The following is a 21,943-nucleotide window of genomic DNA, read 5'->3' on the forward strand; positions in this document are numbered from 1 at the left end:
GAGCATGCGTTGAAGCCGGGAAGGTTCTAATTTGTTCTCTTTGGTGTCTTATTTTGATACCTTGAAGCATGCAGCATCTTTCACTCATAGATGTGCACCGAAGATTGTTGTTTAACTACATAACAAAAGTTTGGTTTTGTTACAATGCTGGGCAGAGAGTATCAGATCTTGTAAAATTAATTTCTTGCAGTGCTTAGTACTTCTGACTGCATGCGTGCATGAAAGAGAATAATATTAATTTATTTTGTTTATTGCTTGCTTTGTGTTACTAAGATTGTTTGTTCTTTGCATCGCTACTAACACACACTCTGCTTACAACCTTGCCTCGAAGGAACGCAAGAGAAATAGTAAGCTAAGATTATTTGACGTTTAGGATTTAAGATTGCTTAGTCAGTTCAGTTAGGCTTTGTACACCAAATAGAATGCTGAAAAATTCAGCAGAAACACTTAAGAGTGCTTACGTGTGGGAATGCGAAAGCATTATACTAGTAGCTTTGATGAAATGTTTTCTTTCTGCGTGTTTCTTGTCCGTGCAAGCTCTCGCCTGTGTTCTAACTGCGCCTCATTAAAACCAAATGAAAGTGCGCCGAGTGTCTCAACATGCCCGCTTGCCCATGAGGAATTCATCGCTCGAAGGACTGCTCAGTTGATTTCAACTAGACATTAATAATGCTTTTTGTTTCATACACTCATTTTATACACTCATGAACTGGCGGCACCTCCTACCCATTGGCTGTGCCGTCACGTGCCCAACGCAACACGCACTAGGCCACATGTTTAGTCAGCCAGACGGATGTGATGTGACGGGCACAATGGGCGCACAGACTGAGCACACATTTAGTGAACCAGAACTGCGGAGCTGCCGTGGCATCGGGGAAGCGTGCTTGTCACGCACCTCGGAGGCCTGGCTTCGATTCCCACCTAGACTGAAATTTACCGAATATTATTTTCAAAGGGCATTCATTTACTTTGTTTGCAGGAACCTCCCTAAGAAATTCGACATCAACGCGAGTATTTTTTAATTGTTTTACCTTTTACCGTTGGTCATTTTTGGTACCATCATTCGGTCACGCCGCTGACTACAGTGCCGGATTATCGTGTGAGGTTCATATAATGCTTTCACATTAAAAGAAAGACTGCTGGTGACACCACAAGAAAATTTTCATACCAGATCCCCGTGACAATGTGCACTTCTGCACTATATGGTCTACACTAGCTGAGTGTTTAGTAATAAAGAACGGGATTTTATTCAATTTAAAAGTAAAACAAAAAGAAACAAAGTTGTCAGGTGTTAGCTGAGAAACCTCGCCAGTTCTTCATGGCCAAAAGTGGCCCAAATGTGTGCAAGTACGACAGTGAAACCAACATCATGGAAGTGTGACTAGTTCTGTAATTTGACAGCGAAATTCAACTGGAAGGCTTTGTCTTCATTTTCTGTGCTAATAAGAAATATTTCTCGGCCGTAGAAATGCATAGAGAGTTTTCAGTGCAACCTGGCCAGTCTAGACTCATACTATTTCTCTTGAATGTTCCCTTTGGCACATTTTGGTAATTTTCTATGTTAGAGTTGATGCAACCTGCCCGTATCCTTATCAGCTTTGCAGTTATGTAATTTTGATGCAACTCTTCGATTTCTATGAGCTGATGTGACTGAGCATATCCTTTTATACTAACACTTCTTGTCTGCGTTGTTGTTGAGGTTTTTGCTTTTCCTGCTTTGTTAACCTTAGAGCAATTTTACTTGCTAGTTGTACAGGCTAATCCTTGCTCACCGTTTTGAATTTAGCTGTTGTAGCAAATTTAGGGTGTAGCAGCTTACACACCTAGGATCCCAAAAGGAAATCACTTGTGCATTAGAAAGGATTTTTGTTTTTCCTACTTTGGGCTGATGCTTCAATATTGTAGCATCCCCCATTTTATACACATGAACAGTTGGTAACAATGGACCGTGAATGCTGCTTTTTAAAAGCATGACTTGCACCTTGCTCTTTGCTGGCATTATATAAAAAATGGTAACACTGAGAGAGTATAATTTGCATCTACCCTTGGTTCTTTATCTTATTTTTCTTTTTTTTCTTTCGCTCTCAAAGGGAGTACTGAGTTTGTCGTAAATCAGATTTGGTTTTTGAGCATTGGTTTGACATTGTGTTCTTTTTTTTTCTTCTTCCTTTGCGGGGTTGATCATCCCCTTCCTCCTTTTTGCTCCTTTTTCCTGGCCTACTTTTTTTACTCCCTTCCTCATCTACTTTCCCTGCTTTGTTGCTGCTGCCTCCACCCCTGTTGTGCGCGCATCATCCCCCCAGCATGCTACGTCGAAGCTGGCGAAAAGGAGTTGTCGCCACTCACCCAGCCTGACCCAAATGGTAGTGTATGCCTCACCGAGAACAACCAGAGTGTGTGCCCTCAATTTTTTTTCTCCTTTTGTTTGGTTGTCTTGTGTTTGCTCGCATTTCCCAAACAATTAAAAAAAAAAAAAAGAGTAGGGCTCCTTCTCACCCTTGTTCTGTTGCTTGGGTGTCGGCTGCTTCCTCTGATGCTTGCTTGCTTGTACCTGGCACTTTTTGGTGCCTTCCGTACTTCACAATTTTTTTTTTTCATTTGCTTTCTTTTTTTCGATGTAACTAAAAGCTTTGTGATTGCCTGTGGCTAGTGAATGCATTAATGATGCACCTAATGCTTTGGTGAAACACACGCCGTGTGCGTGAAGTTGACTGCAAACCACTGGAATGCTTAGTCGTCGGGTACAGCTATTTGAAGTGAAAACGTTGCATGCGCCTGCTGAAAGAGCCTTTTAACGGTGGCATCATGGAGAATGAGGATACTGGCGTAACTACGCTGGTATATTCTGGGAGGTCACAAGCCTTGGCATTTGGGGATCAAAAGGAAATCGTGGGCACGTCTTCTAACTGGCACCCAAGTGCGCAGTATAGTGTACAGAGTGTTCCATTGAAAAGAGAGCATGGCAAAAGCATCTCTTTGAGCTGAACTACTTGTTCATTTCTGTTCAAATTTAATATAGAAACCAAATTTGTTTCATTTAATTGTGTGCTGCATGTAGTACTTGCCATTTTCACCCTGAATAAAACTGAACTCGCATATCATCTGTGGTGACACTGGCCAAAGAATGTAGAACATTTTTTTCCCCCCTTCTGAGGAAGGAAAAGTGTTGCTGTTTCTTAAGCGAATAACGAAACCCAACCATATTCCATGGTATTTGTTACAGGCAATTAATTCTTGTAGAATAGACAGCGCTGCTGTCACTTCGACTGAGAAAATTGCATATTAAGTTGTGCATTGCTGCAGACATACTTCCTTCTTCTTGATTCGCGGCTGCAACATTAGCTGCAACATTGGAATGTGACATCCCTGGTGACATTGGAATGTAAAAGCCCAGAAATAAATTTTCAACATATTTTTCTGATCTGTTATGAATGAAACGGGCAAGTATTGCATTCAAGCACATTAACTAAAACAGCCCACCATGGCTCTGAGTTGTGTGTGAAACTTGAGTGCAGATGATCTGGTGGTTTAGCTGATAGTTATACATACTGGCTATATTATCAGACCTTGTTGGTTATTAAAGAAATTTATTTAACTGGTAGCCTCATTTCTCCTTGTTTAATGCCTGCGTTAATGATGTGTTTGAAGGCCTGCACTGAGCAGCTCACTTATGTTTGCCACTGAGCAGTTTTTTCTTTCTTCTTTTTTTGCTGGCAGCACAACACGTAGTACTATAATGTAGCAGAATAAAATGCGGATTGTACTACCACTTTAAAAGCCTGGTGTGTGTTGGGTTTTTATGCTTGTGGCGCATGCGTTTGTTGTCTTACACATTGCCGTGGTATTCTGCACCATGTGGGTTTGTGTTTTTGTTTTGAGGTTGTATTTATGTGTGCTTGTTTTAACGTGTTCTGGTGAGTTCTCTGTTTCGTTTTTAATTAATGAATGACTTTTGCACTAATAAGATAACTGGTAATTGCTTTGGATTGGTCACAAGCTGTTAGATTTGAAACCAAGTTTTTGTTGTGTTGCTTTAATGTTGGTTGATTCATTCACTGTATTCACTCACTGCAGCCGCTTAATGGCTGTAGAACTTTGTTGTTAAATAGGATGCCAGATTTGATTCTCAGACACTGTGACCATGTTTCGGTAGGAGAGGAATGCAAAAACCCTCTTGTATCAAGTTTGGGTGTGAGTCAAAGAATTGCGTTGGCAAAATTAATCGAGAAACATCCACTGTGGCATTCCTCGTAACCTTTTCCTTGGTATGGGATGTTTAAGCTGATCAGTTAGTTAAATGTGCCATAATGCTCTTATTGGTGTCTTAAGTGTTGCATCCTATTTGCTAACATTTACTGTGAAATTTTGAAGCAACAAGGTCATGGTGATTACGTTGATTTCACCAGGACACACTTTTAAGTTTAGGTTGCCTGTCTCATGTGACAAAATCAAAAGACAAAGGCCAATGAGATATGTTAGTACAGATTTGCCATTCATTTTGTTGTCGCTTTAAACACATTACAGAAACTGCCGCATTGTAGGAAATAGTGTGGTTTGTTCAGCAAGGTCAGTAGTTAGGCATAGATAGCACCTGCTTTACTGACGAGCTTGTGATTTCATTACTACATGCTGTGAAAACCACACTCGGAACACACAATTTGCATCCAAGTGAGGTGACCTTCCACATTTCAGCTGCTTTTTGCTTTCCGGGAGTAATATGGCTGGCGAAGTGTTATAAGATTTCTATTAAAAGGGTAACTAACTTTGGATGGCTGTATCTCACCTGAGCTGTTATCAGTGCCACAATACCTATTATGCATTATTCTAAGTGTAACAGGCACTTTACATTTTGTGTGTTTACATCTGGCATTTGCCAATACATTATTCAGGATAGTTGGGACATGTCATGTACTTAATAGAGTTGCCATTTTGTAGCAGAGGAGGGAGTTGTTAGCTTGGCAAACCTTTGTTATATCCCTGGCACCATCATCGAGCTTCCATTTACTACCACGAAAATGTTGTGCAGCTAGCTGGGATATGTAAGAAAGCCATTTACTTTCCAACTTGTCTAGCATTCTCTCTCTTCATTTGTTGCGCCGGTGGCGTTTGGTCGTAAGAGGCTGCTATTGCATGTCAAGATGTTCCCGCACCACTAATGTCCCATATTTCTGAATGACGCGTGGTGCTGCAGTTGATGAAGAAGTGGCCATGTCTGGGAACTCGCACTTGGGCAACATCACTGCCAACACTCACGTGGAACCTGCCCGCGCGGATTCCATTGTCGCCGCCAGCTCTCCAGCCGAAGACAGCAACCCCCGCAAAGAGAAGTCTGTGCTGCAGGCCAAGCTCACCAAGCTGGCCATCCAGATAGGATATGTTGGTAAGATTCCCTGGACATTATTCTTGCTCTCACCAATGTGCAGTGGCCACAGGGGGCACACCAAGATGGCCTGCCAGCAACAGAATTGTGCTGTTAAGCCAAACAGAGCAGGCTTACTTATTGAACTTCATCGCATTACTATGGTTGGTGTGCTATACAGAAAAAGCCACGATCTGAGAATTCTGTGATTTCAGTGACCCCTAGGTGACTGAGGCTTTCCGTTTATGCATTTCTATTTCTTGCAGCCTAGGCACAGTTTTGCCATGTGAAAATCAATCTAGCCAATGCACATTTGGGATATGGTGTTGTAGATAGATTAATGAGCTCTACAGGGCAATGCGGAGTGTAATGGAATGAGATGGAGCACGAGTTTTGTTAAAATTCAGTTAGTGTAAAATGCTGCTGCTTTACCTTCATGGCTGCTTTCGCAGCAACCTACCTGCCTTATTTAATTATCGTTAATGTTTTAGTGATAGCAATTTATTGGCACTAAAAGCATGTTCGGGCCTTTGCTGCCATTATGCTCTCACGGTATCAACGCGCAATTAAGGCCCGCACATAGAGAGCTAGAAGGTTTCCAGAGACACGCAGTGCATTTGGCTGCAAAAGTGACAAAGCCAGGTGGATGCACCGTTACGCTCCACTCACTTCTCTTTGCCAGAGCCAAAGTAGCTTTCTGACTTCCACTACTGGCATGAGCATTGTGCGTACATATATTGGCAAACCTGCCGAGCAGCTGCATACCACACCATGGTACATACACTGGTCTGAGCAGAATGGACAGTAAACATCATGCTAAATCGATCTGATCCTTTCAGTGGGTGCTGACAAATGCTGACCATCTTCCATTGGTCTCGTCTCATGTGCCATCGAGTTGTGACCCCAGTAACGCTGCTGCCAGCATTTCTCATTGCACCGGTATTGTGACACACCTGGTATCTGCCAAGATACTGTTACTGCTACGCAGCAGTAGTTGTCTCGCATGCCGTGCCGCGTCATGTCACTCTAAATATTGTTATGTCTCACCTCCATGTTGCGCCATGTTGCCTCCACATGTTGCACTCGAGAGCCCTGTGAAAGGGGCTCAGGCACATCGCTAAACCTTGCTGTTGCTTTAAATGCTTTCCCTTTAAACTGCCAATTTTCTTGCTCTTGCTAAAACGGCACCATGTGTCTGTTTGGTTTGGCTTAGGTAGCATTTGCAAGGTTGGCATGCAGCTGAAGCAGGAGCAACAAGGATAAATTGGTAGCCTGCTGGTGCTCCCTGGGGGAGCATCATGTGAACTTGCTGTTACCCTCCAAATTCATAATCTTTGACATGTGGAAAATTACTCTGAACTTAACAATGAAATGATGCGGACGACACCTGCTCTCTACTGTTGGTGCTGACTGCGTGAGGAGGGATGATCGAGTGACTTTCATCTGTTGCACAGGTGGCCTTATGATAACCCACCTGCTGTAAAGTTGAGGTAGCCCTTCTGTGTTTTTGAGCAAAACTGGAAAGCAAAACTTTCTGTGCAATAAACGAAAGACTGCTGCAAAACGCAAATCCGCTATCTGTGAAGCTCATTGAATTTCAGCGCAACAGAACTTCACTAATTCATTAGTTTCAGAGGAAGAAAAGCACTCAGTTCTATTCAGCAGAAATTCTATTGATAAAGATATTACTTCCCAGACCTTCATGTATCAGAACTGAGCTCTAACCAGTGCTGGAATACTAATTTGGTGTTCCCTTTAATAGGAGTAGACCATACTATGTATATCGATTTCTATGTACCTAAGTTACTTATAGCACTGCATAAACGAGAAGAAAGGGGTTTAACCGAGGGGCCAGATTTTTATAAGTCATATCATGAGAAGCCTACCCGCCGTGGTTGCTCAGTGGCATGGTGTTGGGCTGCTGAGCACGAGGTCGCGGGATCGAATCCTGGCCACGGCGGCCGCATTTCGGTGGGGGCGAAATGCGAAAACACCGGTGTGCTTAGATTTAGGTGCATGTTAAAGAACCCCAGGTGGTCAAAATTTCCGGAGTCCGCCACTACGGCGTGCCTCATAATCAGAAAGTGGTTTTGGCACATAAAACGCCAAATATTATTATTATCATGAGAAGCCAACAAACACAGCCACCAAGGACAACATAGGGGAAATTATTTGTGCTTAATAAATGAAATAAAGTAACGATAAATTAATGGAAATTAAAGTGGATGAAAAAACAACTTGCCGCAGGTGGGAACCGAACCCCACAACCTTCGCATTTCGCGCAAAGGTTGCATTTCGCATTTAGCACTGCATAACATTCTTGTTATGCAGGGGTATAAGTCTCCCGAGCAAGTACAGCACTGAATTTTCTTGCCCGAAATTTGTAAGCATTAAGTTTCGTGAAACGCTTTCTGATATTCAATATTAGATTCGGAATCTATTATTCTATATTCGCATACGTCTACTTTCAAGTGTTTACCCACCCTCACACTTGCTTACTGTCATCCTGTTACATGGCAGAAGATTAGGGCTGCTGCAGCTTAAAAAAAGATATGTCACTGATTTTCAAATATTTAATTGCTTTATGGTATTGCCAGGTGAGCACTTCAAAGTGTGATCTGTCTCCACTATGGTTTCTCACTATTCCGCAACTTCTTGTGCCCCACAGGGTCAACGATAGCAGTGTTGACGGTCCTTATTCTGGTGGTGCGGCACCTGATTGAGGTGTTTGTGGCGGAGGGTCGCCCCTGGAGAAGCAGTGACACGCAGCACATCGTCAACTGCTTCATCATTGGTGTCACTGTTCTGGTGGTGGCCGTCCCTGAAGGTCTTCCATTGGCTGTCACTCTCTCCCTCGCCTACTCTGTAAAGGTGGGCGGCAGCAGTGGTTCATTTTTCACCTGCCATTGCTGCATACGGTCGGGTCGCGATAAATCAAGCTCGAGCAATTCATCATTTCTCGTAGTTCGAACAGAGTTAAACCTGTTTTGCTGGTGTAATATTTTTTTGGGCATTATAAGGCCACTTATGTTCCGAAAGAAATGTGCTGAGAAAGATACAAGCGGATCATAGACAGTGGCTTCGTGGCTATCTCATTCTGCTGCTGAGCACACGGCCATAGGTTCGATTTCACTGCTGTATTTCGGTGGGAGCAGAATGCAAAGATGCTCATGTACTGTGCTTTGGATGCTTGCTAAAGGAGCTTAGTCAGCCAAAATGAACCTGTAGCCCTCCGTTAATGTGTCCCTTATAACCCACCGTGTCGTTTCGGCATGTTAAACCTCAATTTAAATTTTAAATCTATATTTGACGAACCACCACTCATTTATCAAAATATGGCTTGGGTAGAAAGTAATTCTCTTGGGCTCTTGATTTCCTTGTAAAGCAGTGAGCTATAGAAAACTGCTGAAAACTACACTTTTACGACATGTGGTGGCAGTTGAACGAAAACCTTTCCCTGCCTTTTTACTAGCGTCATTTCTTGTCTGTTTCTGCCTTGGTTCCAAGGGTAGGATACGTGAGGATTTTATCTGCGTATTTAATTACTCGTGCATTAAAATGTGGCTTAATCTTGCACTCTAGTTCCTTTCAATTTGAACAGTTCAAATAAATGTATGCGACCCTGAGGAGTATGATTGAATGAGTTGGCAACATTTGAACAGTGTGCCTTAAGAAAATTGTGCTGCGTTAAGGTAATGTGAGAGATTTTTAGCTCTGTGTTCTTTCTAGGCACTAAGCAAGCCCTGCTTTGAGAAGATGCCATTCTTTGGGGTGAAAGCACTCTCTTCATAATTCATTCATGTGTAGCCTGGGGCAATGTCATAGGACAGAATAAGTCTAGCTGGTTCTTGCTTTTTCGTTGAATAGATGCTGGTAAGAGGTAAAATTTAGGATTGTCCAACATATTTAAATTGCTAAGAGAAAACAGAACGCACAGCATGAAAATACGCACCACACTGGCCACGGACATAGATCTATTTTACTACCAAATGATTAAAGGCGTAGTGAGGTTTCTAAAGACAGCAAGAAAAAATAAATTCATCTTTTTGTAGTGCCTAGTTTTCAACACATTGTTACATGTTCAGCTGAAACTATTTGAAGAGCAAAAGAATTTGTTTTGGCACAGTATGGCCTAGGACGCTGCTCTGCCGTAAAACACCAAATATGTACAAACATGCGCAAGGTTTTGTAGTGGACTGTGAACTTGGACATGCTGCTGGCATTTGTACTGAATTGTAATTTTGTCACTTCTGTTTTTTCAGAAAATGATGAAAGATAACAATTTAGTACGTCACCTAGATGCCTGTGAAACGATGGGTAATGCAACAGCAATTTGCTCTGACAAAACTGGCACCTTGACAACCAACCGCATGACTGTAGTGCAGAGCTACATCTGTGGTGAGATTCCATTACTCTAAACGTACTTTTTGTGTGCGAGCTGTTTCTTTCCTTTTTTTTCTTTTCTGTTACCCTTCACCATGGAGTGTGCTAGGGGTGACTGAAATTATGTCACCATGAAATCTTCGCTGCATTATTTCCTTTATTTTTACACTGTGAGCTTTACTTTGATTTAAATGCATTCATTCTTTTTGCAGGTGTTCAGTATAAGCCATCACCAAAATATGAAACTCTTCCACCTTTTGTTGCTGACAAGATACTGTATGGCATATCAGTGAACAGTGCCTACACATCTAGGGTTATTGTAAGTATCTGAGGCCCTTCCTTGCAACTTTATTAGATTCTTAATAGCCATAGTTGCCTGTATACAGCATAAGATAAACTTTTAGAGATCTGAAAATTTCTAAATATATGTTACGTCTATAGTGAGCGCTATCCAACTCCACTTTTGAGCAGCTTAAACCAAGAGGTTAGTTAGATTAACAGAAAACTAGCTTTAGTTATAACTGGGTGGCTGTGAGCACGTTGACCTGTGCCTTGTCTCTGCATGACTCCTCTAACCAGCAGTGAGAGGTTCAACCTACGGAAGTACCAAAACTTGCCAACCTTACTTCATTGCTTTCACTGCACTGAGCATCGTTAATTGTGTAGAAAGATCCATTTACAAAACATAGCCTGAGCTCAAGAATTGACTTTCTTCCCTTAGTCACTCACTCGGTGGTGGGGCCTGGTGCAGTGAACAAAAATAATTTCACATATTTGTAGCATGGTCATCAATGTACAACTTTACTGTTGCCTTAAATGATCTTATAACTGTGAATATGCTCATGTAGGCTAAGTAATAAGCCTGTGGTATGAATTCTGAGTTTATGGAGTTGTCTTGGAGGTGCACATGAATTGTTGCAAGAGTTACTTGAAAGGGTTACATGAAAGGGATACAACAGAGTTACAACAAACCTAGTGTTCTCTAAACTTTACTTACTTTAAAGGTTCTGCAGCGGGCACAGAAACATGCACAGACATTTACATACAGACATGCCCATTTATGTTTACCACTGGAAACGCAAGGCTTTTGGTATTTTGAAGCATCCAAAAAATTCTAGTTTGAACCACTTGGCATTGCTTGTGGTTGCTTGATGCAATTATATATGTAGGAAAAGTGTATGAGCTGTTTACTTGCATCATCTCACTGTGGGATTACTTGTGGTGGGACGTCCACTCATGCAGCTTCCCGAGAATCCGGGTGAACTTCCAAAGCAGGTGGGCAACAAGACAGAGTGCGCCCTGTTGGGCTTTGTGCTTGACCTTGGCAAGGAATACCAGAGCGTGCGGGATGACATCCCCGAGGAAATGCTGCACAAAGTTTACACCTTCAACTCGGTCCGAAAGTCCATGAGCACTGTCATCCCTCTCGATGGTGGCCGAGGATTTCGCGTCTACACCAAGGGTGCTTCTGAAATCGTCATGAAGAAGTGAGGTCCTTCCCATGCCGCGTTCTGAGCACTAGGAATTTGGCATGCAGACATGTTCACGCGGAGTTTGAAATTGCTGCCTAAGAAAAGAACAGTTCCGCAGAATCCATCAACAATGATTGTCAATGTAAGCTAATAGCCCGGACACGTGAACGAATAAATGAATGTTTTCCTTGCTTAGTCCAACTGTCAACCAACCACGAAAATGGGTGAAAGAGCCAACGAAAGCTATTCACTTTAAGATTTTGCTCGTTGACCTGGGGTTACTTACTGTTGCACGAGTAAAGGTCCAATATAACCTCGATATGGCAAAGTCGTTCTTGCAGTAAAACTGTGTTAAGTTGTGAATTTTGTTTAGTTGGGTAAGCCGCAGCAGACACAACATGCCTGCTGCACGATGCCAAAGGACTGCAAAACAGATGAAAAAAAAAAAAAAGAATCGCGCACATGTGTTTTTTTTTTTTAACTCTTCTAACGTAAACAATTCATTCTTCTGACTTGTGGTGCATGCTGCACTCTTTGTTCACAACCATGGCGAACTGCTGTGCAAGTGCAGTCAAGTTAATGGTTTGAAGCTTTAAGTATTGCTATCAGGTTCTGGACAGTCGCTCAACTTGACAGCATTACGTGAGCATGCTGACAAAGAGGTGCAAGCCTCTGGCTTCATACAACACACATTACCGGACGCGAGTGTTTTGTTGCGGTTTAGAAGTGTTCATTTGCATCCAGTGTTCGATTTCATTGACAGCCAGCAACGAGCACTGTACAACATTGGAGGCTTGCAGTGCTCTGCCCGCCTGTTCACAAAATGCAGATAAGCCAAGTGATTGCTGAGAACAATTGAGCAGGACATGAAGCCATGTGCCCCTTAATTTGACTACACATGTGCAGCAGTTTGCCATGGCCAAAGTTAGGTGCTTCTGATTGGGTGGCATGTTGCTGCAAGCTGTGTGCTCCGCTGTTCGTGTTTCATACCAGTTTGAGTGTACTACATGACATTCAAATCGTAGCAGCCTGTGTGCACAGAGTGCAGAAGTTGACAGCGATGGTAGTGTGCGAAGGCAAGGTACTAGCGGTAGAGTGCAGAAGGGTGGCCACCAAGCCAACAGCAACAGCAAGTTTTAAGCATTGCCAGATGGCCAGCAGCTTGCAGGAGCGTTAACTTTGAGGGTTTTTGCTGTACATGTACGGCGCCAATGTTATATTTCATATTTCATGCCTATTCGACACTAGTGGTTGCTGAGAGGTGCTGTCATCTCCATGAAGTACCACAAACTCATCTGAAATTGTGTTTTTCGCTCATCAGGGCACGCAACTCTTTTCTCTTTCTTTCTTTATTGTTTCCGTAAAAAATGGAGGACTTTAGGGGAAAAAGCTGAGAGCAGCTTGAAGCACCCTAACCCCCAGCAATATGAAGTTAATCATAGTGCAGCAAGTCACATTATTTTTACTGACAAAACTTTACGGCAATGGTGTCATATCATCAACTAAAAGCAAAACTAAATGCAGTACTTTCAGTAATTTTAAATATGCCTAACAGAAATGTATCCTAATGTACGATCAGCAAGGAATAAAGGAAAACACTCCTGAATCTGTGTACACTGCACACCAATTACAAGAACTCTGTAAAACTTCCATCCAAGTGGGGACAGCAGCTATACATGATTTCGAACTCAATTGGAACAAAAAATAAATAAAGGAATTTGTGTACCAAAGCAATAATTACAATATGCATGACCTGTTTACCTGGTACTCACTCATGATGCCGCTTGTGCGTCGTCTGCTACCTCTAAGGCGTGCCTGGAGGCGATGCTGTCGTCTTTTACAGCACTGCTATTGTGTTACTAGTAAGCTTAGATGTGTGGCAGAAGTTCAGAGGTACGGACAAGTTTCTGCATTGCATTTTGTAATGTTATAATATGTGTCGTTGAAATCGAATGTAAAATAAATTGTGCAGTGCACAAGCTTTGCACAACTGACGGTCAGCCATGTGGCTTGTGTGCATTTAGGTGCAGCTACATCTTTGGATCTGGTGGTCAAGTGGAGAACTTTAGGCAAGAAGACCAGGATCGCCTGGTGCGGACGGTCATCGAGCCCATGGCATCCAATGGGCTGCGAACTATATCCATTGCCTATAAGGACTACATCCTGATGGTGAGCTACATTCAGCTGCTTAATGTTGTTGTTGAATTGAACTGCGCTAACAGAGTAAAAAAACTGCTCAGTTGCACTTTCTGCCCACTTGAATCGCATAAAACACCATCACTACGCTTACAAGGCCGCCGCCATTTTTATTTACAAGAACAGTAAAGCGCTGGAAGCAATTGCATGCACCACAAGCACGTCATGGTCGCCATCTTGTTCATTGATGGCCTATTTCAAATGGCACGACTGCATCCCTCTAAAGCTAATACATGTCCCTCTGACGTGCACTTTTAATGCTTCGGATGACAGCCGCAGTGTGGGCTGCTCTCCTTCCAGCGTGAAAAAAATCTGAAATCTTCTGAAAGTGATTGTGCAAGAATACACATCCCCCTGCTTCTGGAAAGCTGGTTCTGATGCCACCCCATGGGCACTCTGTGCGGATTCAGTGTCGCCGAATGTAGCTTTGCGGCAACGTATAGCATCCTCGGTCATTCGCTTTTAGAAATCGATCACTTTCACAAGATTCCGCTCGGCACCAGACGTGATGGCATCTACAGGCAACAGCATGCACTGGAGGAATGCTGTCCCATGCACAGAATGCGGTTACTCGTACTGTATGCCTTCGCATCTACGGGCAACAGCGTTCCGCTAGTGCCCACTGTCGCTCATAGACGCCAACGCATCTGATCGTATCTAGAAAGCCGTAGACCAAGAATATGACCCCTTTGGGCAAATTTTCGTGGGGAACGTTGTTGCTCACAGATGCCAATGTGTCTGGTGCTGAGGTACATGGAATCTCTAAAAAATGGTCGTCCCTAAATGTCGTCGGCCAAGAATGTCGCTCCATGGCAGTGCTGCCATCGTTGACTGACGCATGGTGTGCACTTTGTTATAGCCAGTGTGGTCCTATAGCCTTGAGCAAGGCTTGTGAAAGTAGGCCAATGGAACGAAGAAAAGTTTTGTTTCGCAGTGCATTCCCTGTTTGTGGTGTCCACTTTGCAGCGACAAAATTCTCGCGAAAGCGAAATTTCTTGCTTTCCTCGCCGATTTAATTATTGTGGGGTAGAGCACTGTAAGGGCCGTGATTCTCAGCCTAGACCTGGCCCTGGCCTGGCACTTGTAGATGTTTACCTGCCCGAGTCCGGCCTAGTGGCTGAAAGTGAGACCTGGTTCCGGCCTGAGCCTGAAAAAAATGTCACCTACCTGACCTGTCCCCAGCCCGTCCGCAAAACAGGCCTGACCGAGGCCCGAACGTGCCATTGAGAGCAAAGTGTTTCGTATAGCAATAATCAGTGTTTTGTGGGTGCATGCTTCGCTAAGAAGTACATTAACCTTCAGCAATTTATTTTATAAAAGGGCCTGAGGGTGGATAAAAATGACCAGACAGAGGAGTGATTATTCAGTTGTGGCATACTGTACTTATTTTTTTACCAGCAACTGTCAGAATCTTCAAGAGTGTTTAGGAGAAGATTTTGTTGTGGGCAAAATATGTAGCACTTATCCTCATTTCAGTAGCAGATTGCCATAGCAAGAGAAAGAGATGATGAAAGCCAGATTTATTGACTTTGTTTCTGCGATGGAAAGTGTAAGCATGGAAACGCTTGCAGGCACATTGACAGGCTTGCGGGAACGTGCGGACGCACTCGCAAATATGTGTGTGGGAGTGCATGTGAAGTGTGTGTGCCTGTAGAGGGGTATTGTCACATAAGTGGAAGTAGCTGCTAACCCCTCATGCAACACTTGTTGTTCAGGACACACAGTTCGTGATTGATGTTCACTGAAGGTCATAAAAGCATAATCATTAAATTCTGCCTGAACACAGCGTCGCATACACAGATGCATGACACACGCAGGGAGGCCTCCTAGTGTTCATATAGTTTCACAGTTACACGTGCGCTCGGTTAGCAGTTTCATGTTCAAAGCAAGGAAATTGTGCGAAGCCATTATTTGCCATATGCCACGTAAGTGCCACCCCATATTATGCACATGTGTGCCAATCCCCATAATTTGTGCTGCATTTTTCTTTTCCCCCTCTTATAACAGTGTAGGCCTTCCAGACGTGGTGGTACCGCTAAAAAGTGGCCATTGGAGTGGATGGGTATGAACGGCAGGAGGTGAACGAAAAGCTATCGAGCTAATTCCAGCGTTCAATTTATTTATTTATTTGTTTATTTATTTATTTATTTATTTGGTTACTATCAGGGCTGTTGAGGCATTACAGATAGGAGTGGTGAACATTTATACAAATAAAAAAGAGAGTTTTAATATAGGTGATGAAGCAAAAATTTGAAAGCTTCAGCTTCAGGAATGGAGACTTCAGAGAATTCAGAGAAGTTTGGTAGCAATGGTGGCACTAAGCTTTTCGATGCCTACCGGTTAGGTGCTTATGGTTCGTGGTCGGGGTATATCCCCTGCCACGGAAACTGTCTCATTCAAGCCAGAGATCTGGCTAAGGGAATGTATTGCAGCCCATGCTTTGTTTAATAGGGCAATATTTCTGCTCATTTCTGAACTTCAGGCCTAGGCCTGGCTTGAGTCTGCCGGGAAGCCCACTTTGCATGACCCGCCCCCCAAGCTTGTGTTTTTGGGGATGCCCAAGCTCATGCAGTGCTCTAATGCAGGGTTCAACTGTAATAAGAATGACCTCCATACCTGTTGCACAGCGTATTTACAATCTGGGTTGCACTTCTTCAGTTTTGTCCTCAAGGACAATGTTAATGTTACAAGCTACAGGACAGTGTTCGAGCTCACTAATAGGCAAAGATTGAAGCAATCTAATGAAACGTCGAGCATCACGTGAAATCTTGAGTGATTCAGGACGCACAACCAAGAACACTAAAAGAGGCACCTGCGATATTGTGTTGTCATTGTGTTGTGAGTGCACAGATTTTCACTTTGCAGCTTCCCTTCTTCGATGACAAGTTATACGCATAATGCCTTGGCTATCATTTTAAACGCCTGCTCTATCATGGACAAAACTTCATCTTATTCGCTGCTTTGTCTGTTCTTTGGTCTGTCTGTGTAAACATTGTTATAGACGGCCATGATTGGCCTTCTGTGTTCAAAATTGTTTTTAATTTGTTTTCATGGTGTTTTGCACTGGCAGCATGGTTATAGTGTTCTGCTGAGTGCAATGCTGCATTGAGGCAGCATCATTCTTTTTGTCTGTGGCTGCGCTTCTGTAGGACCAAAATGCGAAAACAAGCTTGTACGTAGATTTTGGTTCATGTTAAACAAAAAATATGGTCACGATTACTCTTAAGCCTTTTAGAATAAGAAGTCGTTTTCAGCTTATTTCCATTGTTTCTCGTGCAAAGCATTACTTACACGAACATTGTCCAAACTTGTCCTGACCTTACCATCTGCGTCTGACCCTTTCCACTGTTCTCAAGCCAAAAAATTAGGCCTAAGCAAGAGGGCAACGTTTATGGCTATTGAGGCTGCAGTTGTCTCTCTGAATGCACTCTGATGGGTTTATGTGGGACTGGTGGTGTTTTCAGTGGTAACCCACTGCCTTAGAGTTTTTCAATAGTTTGCTCAGGTAGGTCATCATTGTTTAATGCAGGGGTCAAACACCAAGGCCAATGAGGTAGCGGTCGCGCAAGAGCCAGACTGGGAAGATGAAGACAACATTGTCAAGGACCTCACTTGCGTCTGCGTGGTTGGCATTGAAGACCCTGTACGCCCTGAAGTGAGTTGTGTCCACTAAGACCTTCTAGAACAAATGCAGGAATCTTGTGCTTACCTTTGCTTGTTCTGAAAATATTGCTGCCACTAGCATTTGTTCATGCGGCGCCAAAACATCTGCGAGCTTACTGTGGTTTGTTCCATTTCAGGTCCCCGAGGCCATTCGTAAGTGCCAGCGAGCGGGCATCACCGTTCGCATGGTGACTGGAGACAATGTCAACACAGCGCGATCTATTGCGCTCAAGTGCGGCATCATCAAGCCGGGCGACGACTTCCTTGTTCTTGAAGGCAAGGAGTTCAACCGGCGAATTCGAGATTCTAGCGGCGAGGTTGGTAGCACTCTAAAAAATTGTTTTAAACACAAATTGTTTTGACGTTTTAGAAGGTGGTGCAGGGGAATTGGTGTCTCTGGTATAAACCAACTGTAGTAATGCCACATGACTTTTGTTAGCAAACTTTCGTGGGAAGGCCCCAGCATATGTTGAAGAGATCTGTGCTGCTTGCCCATATTAAAGGCTAACTGCCATGAAATTTCACTTTTGCTAACTTATAATGTCTCTTTAGCTCATAATGTCTGATTACTGTATTTACTGGATTCTAACATGCACTTTTTTTTTAAAGGAGATTGGGCTGAAAATTGCATGGGCTGTGCAATCGGACACAGAACCAAAACTGCCTTTTCAGTTTTTTTATGCTTTACCGCATAACATGATGTATTGTGGCGAAGCTGAAGAAACATGCTGCCATTGTGCAACACATATTGTCCATTTTTCTTGTTAAGAATTGGGTGTACATCTTATTTCTACATTTTAAAAGTTTTAATGCCATTTTTAAGGTAGTTTTCTTCTTTGGACACATAGGAAGTGGAAGTGCATTTGGTTTGGGAGCGTGTTACAATAGGGCAAATTCTGCTAAAGGACTCGGTGGTAGGCTCGGTGTTCTTTCTGCACCTTGTTTAGTTTGACCCACCACATAACGTGATCAATTTCATTGGTCCCATCAGGGTCGAATTAACGGAAGTCGACTTTAGTATCAAATTGTTGAGGAAGAAAATTTCTTTCCGACAATACCAGTCGCAAACAACATAATTAAAAAGAATTTGAAAAAAAAATATTTTATTTGGTGAGAAAAGTAAAACATTACATGAGAACGTCACTGTTGCTTTGCACAATGAAAACTTTACTTTGCGCTTATAAGTATAGCGCCTGCGAGAAGCCACTTCTGTTGGTGGGCGGTGTGCCATTACGTGTGCTTCACATGTGAATGACAATGTAAAAAAATAATTGTGAATATGTATTTTTAATTAAAAGGACCTATGCAATACTCTGGCAAATATCAGCTTTTTATATAAAGAATTTCTTGAGATAAGATAATGATAACCCTAGTGACTAGCCCTGGCGCAGAGCCGAGATTGACTCTCGGCTGTCTTATGGCGCCAAGCTCTACTCTCTGCATGGCTGCCAGCAAATGATTCTGCCTAAAGGATGTTATCACTCTGCAGATAAGAACTGTGACCTTAACAACAGGCAGGATATCTTTATATCACCGCATTTCATAGAAGAAAGCAAAGCTCTGTGCTGAAATCTGCAGAACCGAAGTTTTCTTCCATATCAGTGCTGTTTCCAAAGTTCAAACACTCTTGCACAGATGCATCAGAAACATCAGAAATACGATGTTTCGGTAAATAAGTGGCACCAGACGTCGACGCCATCTTGGAAACTACTCGTACAAGCACTCATTGTGCTGAACACTCCTCTTCTCTGAAGGCACTTCCACAAATACAGAAAAGCAAAACTTAATAAATAGTTCCTGAATCAATGGAGCTTGCTATCTGAGAGCACGCGAAAAGCAGCAAAATATGAATTTCCAACCATTGGTACAGTCAAATCTCGATATAACGAATCATGCGGGACCGCCAAAAATCATTCATTATTTTGAAATACTGTTGTAATGAAAAACTTGCAGTTATAAGTCAGTGAAATATGCGCTGTTAGGAATGAAAACGACGTACCTTGGCAGTAAACGAGTGTGCAGACAAGCATACTCTCAAATAAAAATGTTTCACTCACTTCAAATCTGCTTTATTTGAAGAAATTAGTGATTTTCTTCTGGCACGTGCAGCACGCACGACTGATTAGGAATGCTTCTACATCTTCCACTTTGCACAATACCTCATCGGGTACATCATTGCGCCGAGCGATGAAAGTGCGGACTTTGTTCATGTGCAGTAAAACATCAATGTTCGGCAAGATCTCATCTTCTATGTTCGGTGACCCACAGTTGCCTTCCTTCGGGTCGTCATCGTCAATGGAGACGTCACGAACACAGTTAACAATCTCTTCAATTGTCAGGTCCACCACCGTTAGTGCTGCGCTGTCGTTCTCCACATAGTCGTCGAAAAAAGAGACTGCGGGCAGCAGTTCTGCAACCTTGGTCCACAGGTCTCCTGGGTGACTCCTGGTCACCTCCAGGCCATCTTCAAGCTGCGCAGGCGCTCTGAAAAGCGCTGGTTTTTGCCAGTAGTTGCTAATGGTGGATGCCTTCAAGTTCCACCAAGCTCCTGTGAGCATTTCTGCTGCCTGACAAATATTGATCGCAGTCGGCTGCTTTAGGCGGAGGTTGATAATCAACCGTTGCGTAAGGCGCTTGCAAAATTCTGCTTTCACACTCTTTGTAATGCCCTAGTTTAGGGGTTGCAGCAAGGACATGTTGTTTGGCGGCAGAAACTCCAAGTGAATGTGCGTCACATTCATTCACAATGCGAGCAGAGCACTTGTCGACAGCCAGTAGAATTCTCCGGTCATTCCTGCTCATTTGGTTGTCGAGTCTGATGAGCCACTCGGAAAAGAGTTCTCTGGTCATCCAGGCTCGTTTGTTGGCGCGGCAGTTGTATGGTAACTGCATGATGTCTTTCATGCAGTGGAGCATCGCATACTTACCGATGACGAGTGGTTTAATTTTCTTCGTGCCTGTTGCATTGCAGTAGAGCAGGACTGTCACACAAAGGTGCGACTTCTTCCCTTCTCTCCACTGCTGCCCTTTGAAGTACATTGTCTGTTCTTGCAGGAGCTGATAAAAACATGCAGTCTCATCTGCGTTGAAAATATTGTCTTAGAGTATGACTCGGCCGCCTCTAGAAAACGATCATAGCGCCAGGAGGCTGCGCCTTCCCTGTCAGCAGCCTTTTCCTCGCCCGAGACTGCCCGCCAAGTCATTCCATTCCTTTGGTGGAAACGAAAAAGCCAACCCGCACTGGCGTCGAACCCAGCTACTTCAAGTGCATTGACAAATTCGTAGGCTTTTTTTTTTTGAGCATTGGACCAGACACGGGAACGTGTTGTAGTCTGGCATATTTGAACGACGTGAGAATAGCTTGGTCCACATTTTGAAAGTTTCCCAGTCGCAGCCATTTCCTTGTAGGAGCGAGTTGTGATTCCAGGTGAAGCTTAACAATGTTGTCTTGGTCTTTCAAAATCATTGTGGCGGTTGATGTGGCAATGCCACGCTGTCTGCACACGTCGATTTGCTTTTTCCCTGCATCGATTTCCTGCAATACGTCCAATTTATCCTGCAGCAAAAACTGCTTTCGCTTCTTCTTGGCACCGTCGCTAGCTGCATTCATCGTTGGATCTCGTGCAAACATCGCCAAACCTTTGTTGTGAAGTTCTTGGTGAAGTTGTTTGTGGTGAAGCAGTTAGCACTTGACATGGTTATGATGATAGCTACTGCGACATAGTGATGATGATAGCTACTGCACTCGCGTTTTCTGTTTCGCGCGAGAGTTGCGGCGCTATTACTTTTAGCCGAATTTGTAATACTGTTCCTCGGTTACAACGGGGAAAATAAACTATGTGCGTCATTCTGAAATATGCGCTGTATTGAAATTCGTAGTTCTGAAATATTTTCACATTGAAAATATAGGCAATCTGGCAGGGATTTTTTAAATATTCGTAAATTTGAGAAATTCGTGAATGTGGGGGTTCGTAGTAACGAGATTTGACTGTAGCAGGCTGTCGATGGGAATAGGTGCGGACCGGGAAAATGTTGATCGGGAAGTAAATTGAACTGCAGGCAGGCAAGTAGGGTCTATACATAGAAACAAGGTGGCCAGCATTAATTTATCAATTTGTGCAAACAGACATCGGTGGCAAAACTGAAGAGTGGCTGTTAAAGGGACGTTGGTACTGCGACAAGTAGCTGCTCTAAAATAACATTCTTCCGAAACTGAGTGGTGGAGTAATGTGACCTCTGACCCTTGCAGATCCAACAACCACTGCTGGACAAGGTGTGGCCCCGCCTGCGGGTGCTGGCTCGGTCATCCCCACAGGACAAGTACAACCTGGTCAAGGGCATTATTGAAAGCAAAGTGCATGACAACAGAGAGGTTGTCGCTGTCACGGGCGATGGCACCAATGATGGGCCTGCCCTCAAGAAAGCCGATGTGGGGTTCGCCATGGTGAGTTGATCTGATCTGCCTGTATTACAGTTGCAATGGTAAAAGGAGTCCGCACATAAAAACTTTCATGTTACAATGTATTGCTAGCATCTGAGTGTCATTTCAAGGTTCCCAGGCTCTATAGACATGCATAGCGTGAATAATGCTGAATGCACTGCATTAGGGATCAATTTAATGTACTGCCTAACGTAGTGACATGACGTAGAGATTTTAAGCGGGTTATAGTAATTGCTTACTTCCAATAAAATCACTTGCCAGATTTTTTGCTCCTTATGCTGCTTATATGACAAGGAAGTAACTTCAAAAAAGCACACTGGAAGACAGGCTGGCAATGGGCATTTTCTTTTATAGCAAATAAAGCACATTGCCTTCACTCCCCACAGTTCAGTGCGTCACTTTTAACCTGACTTACACACATGTAAGAGT

General features: G+C 43.3%; 1 protein-coding gene across 16 annotated transcripts in view; it reads left to right on the forward strand.

Moving 5' to 3' along the window:
• Positions 1–21,943, forward strand: part of PMCA (plasma membrane calcium-transporting ATPase 3) — a 376,386-nt gene that overhangs the window by 296,349 nt on the left and 58,094 nt on the right. For 12 of the 16 annotated variants that reach the window (XM_075696519.1, XM_075696521.1, XM_075696522.1 and 9 more), the window contains 10 exons: positions 2,304–2,393; positions 5,192–5,380; positions 8,028–8,230; positions 9,622–9,757; positions 9,955–10,061; positions 10,985–11,229; positions 13,239–13,383; positions 16,940–17,065; positions 17,211–17,390; positions 21,323–21,517. In XM_075696519.1, coding sequence (XP_075552634.1) covers positions 2,304–2,393; positions 5,192–5,380; positions 8,028–8,230; positions 9,622–9,757; positions 9,955–10,061; positions 10,985–11,229; positions 13,239–13,383; positions 16,940–17,065; positions 17,211–17,390; positions 21,323–21,517 — 1,616 coding nt within the window. The remainder of the gene's footprint in view (positions 1–2,303; positions 2,394–5,191; positions 5,381–8,027; positions 8,231–9,621; positions 9,758–9,954; positions 10,062–10,984; positions 11,230–13,238; positions 13,384–16,939; positions 17,066–17,210; positions 17,391–21,322; positions 21,518–21,943) is intronic. The other 4 variants (XM_075696515.1, XM_075696517.1, XM_075696518.1 and 1 more) reach the window with 2 other exon arrangements.

This window comes from Dermacentor variabilis, chromosome 6 (assembly GCF_050947875.1).
Source record: "Dermacentor variabilis isolate Ectoservices chromosome 6, ASM5094787v1, whole genome shotgun sequence".
Taxonomy (NCBI): Eukaryota; Metazoa; Arthropoda; class Arachnida; order Ixodida; family Ixodidae; genus Dermacentor; species Dermacentor variabilis.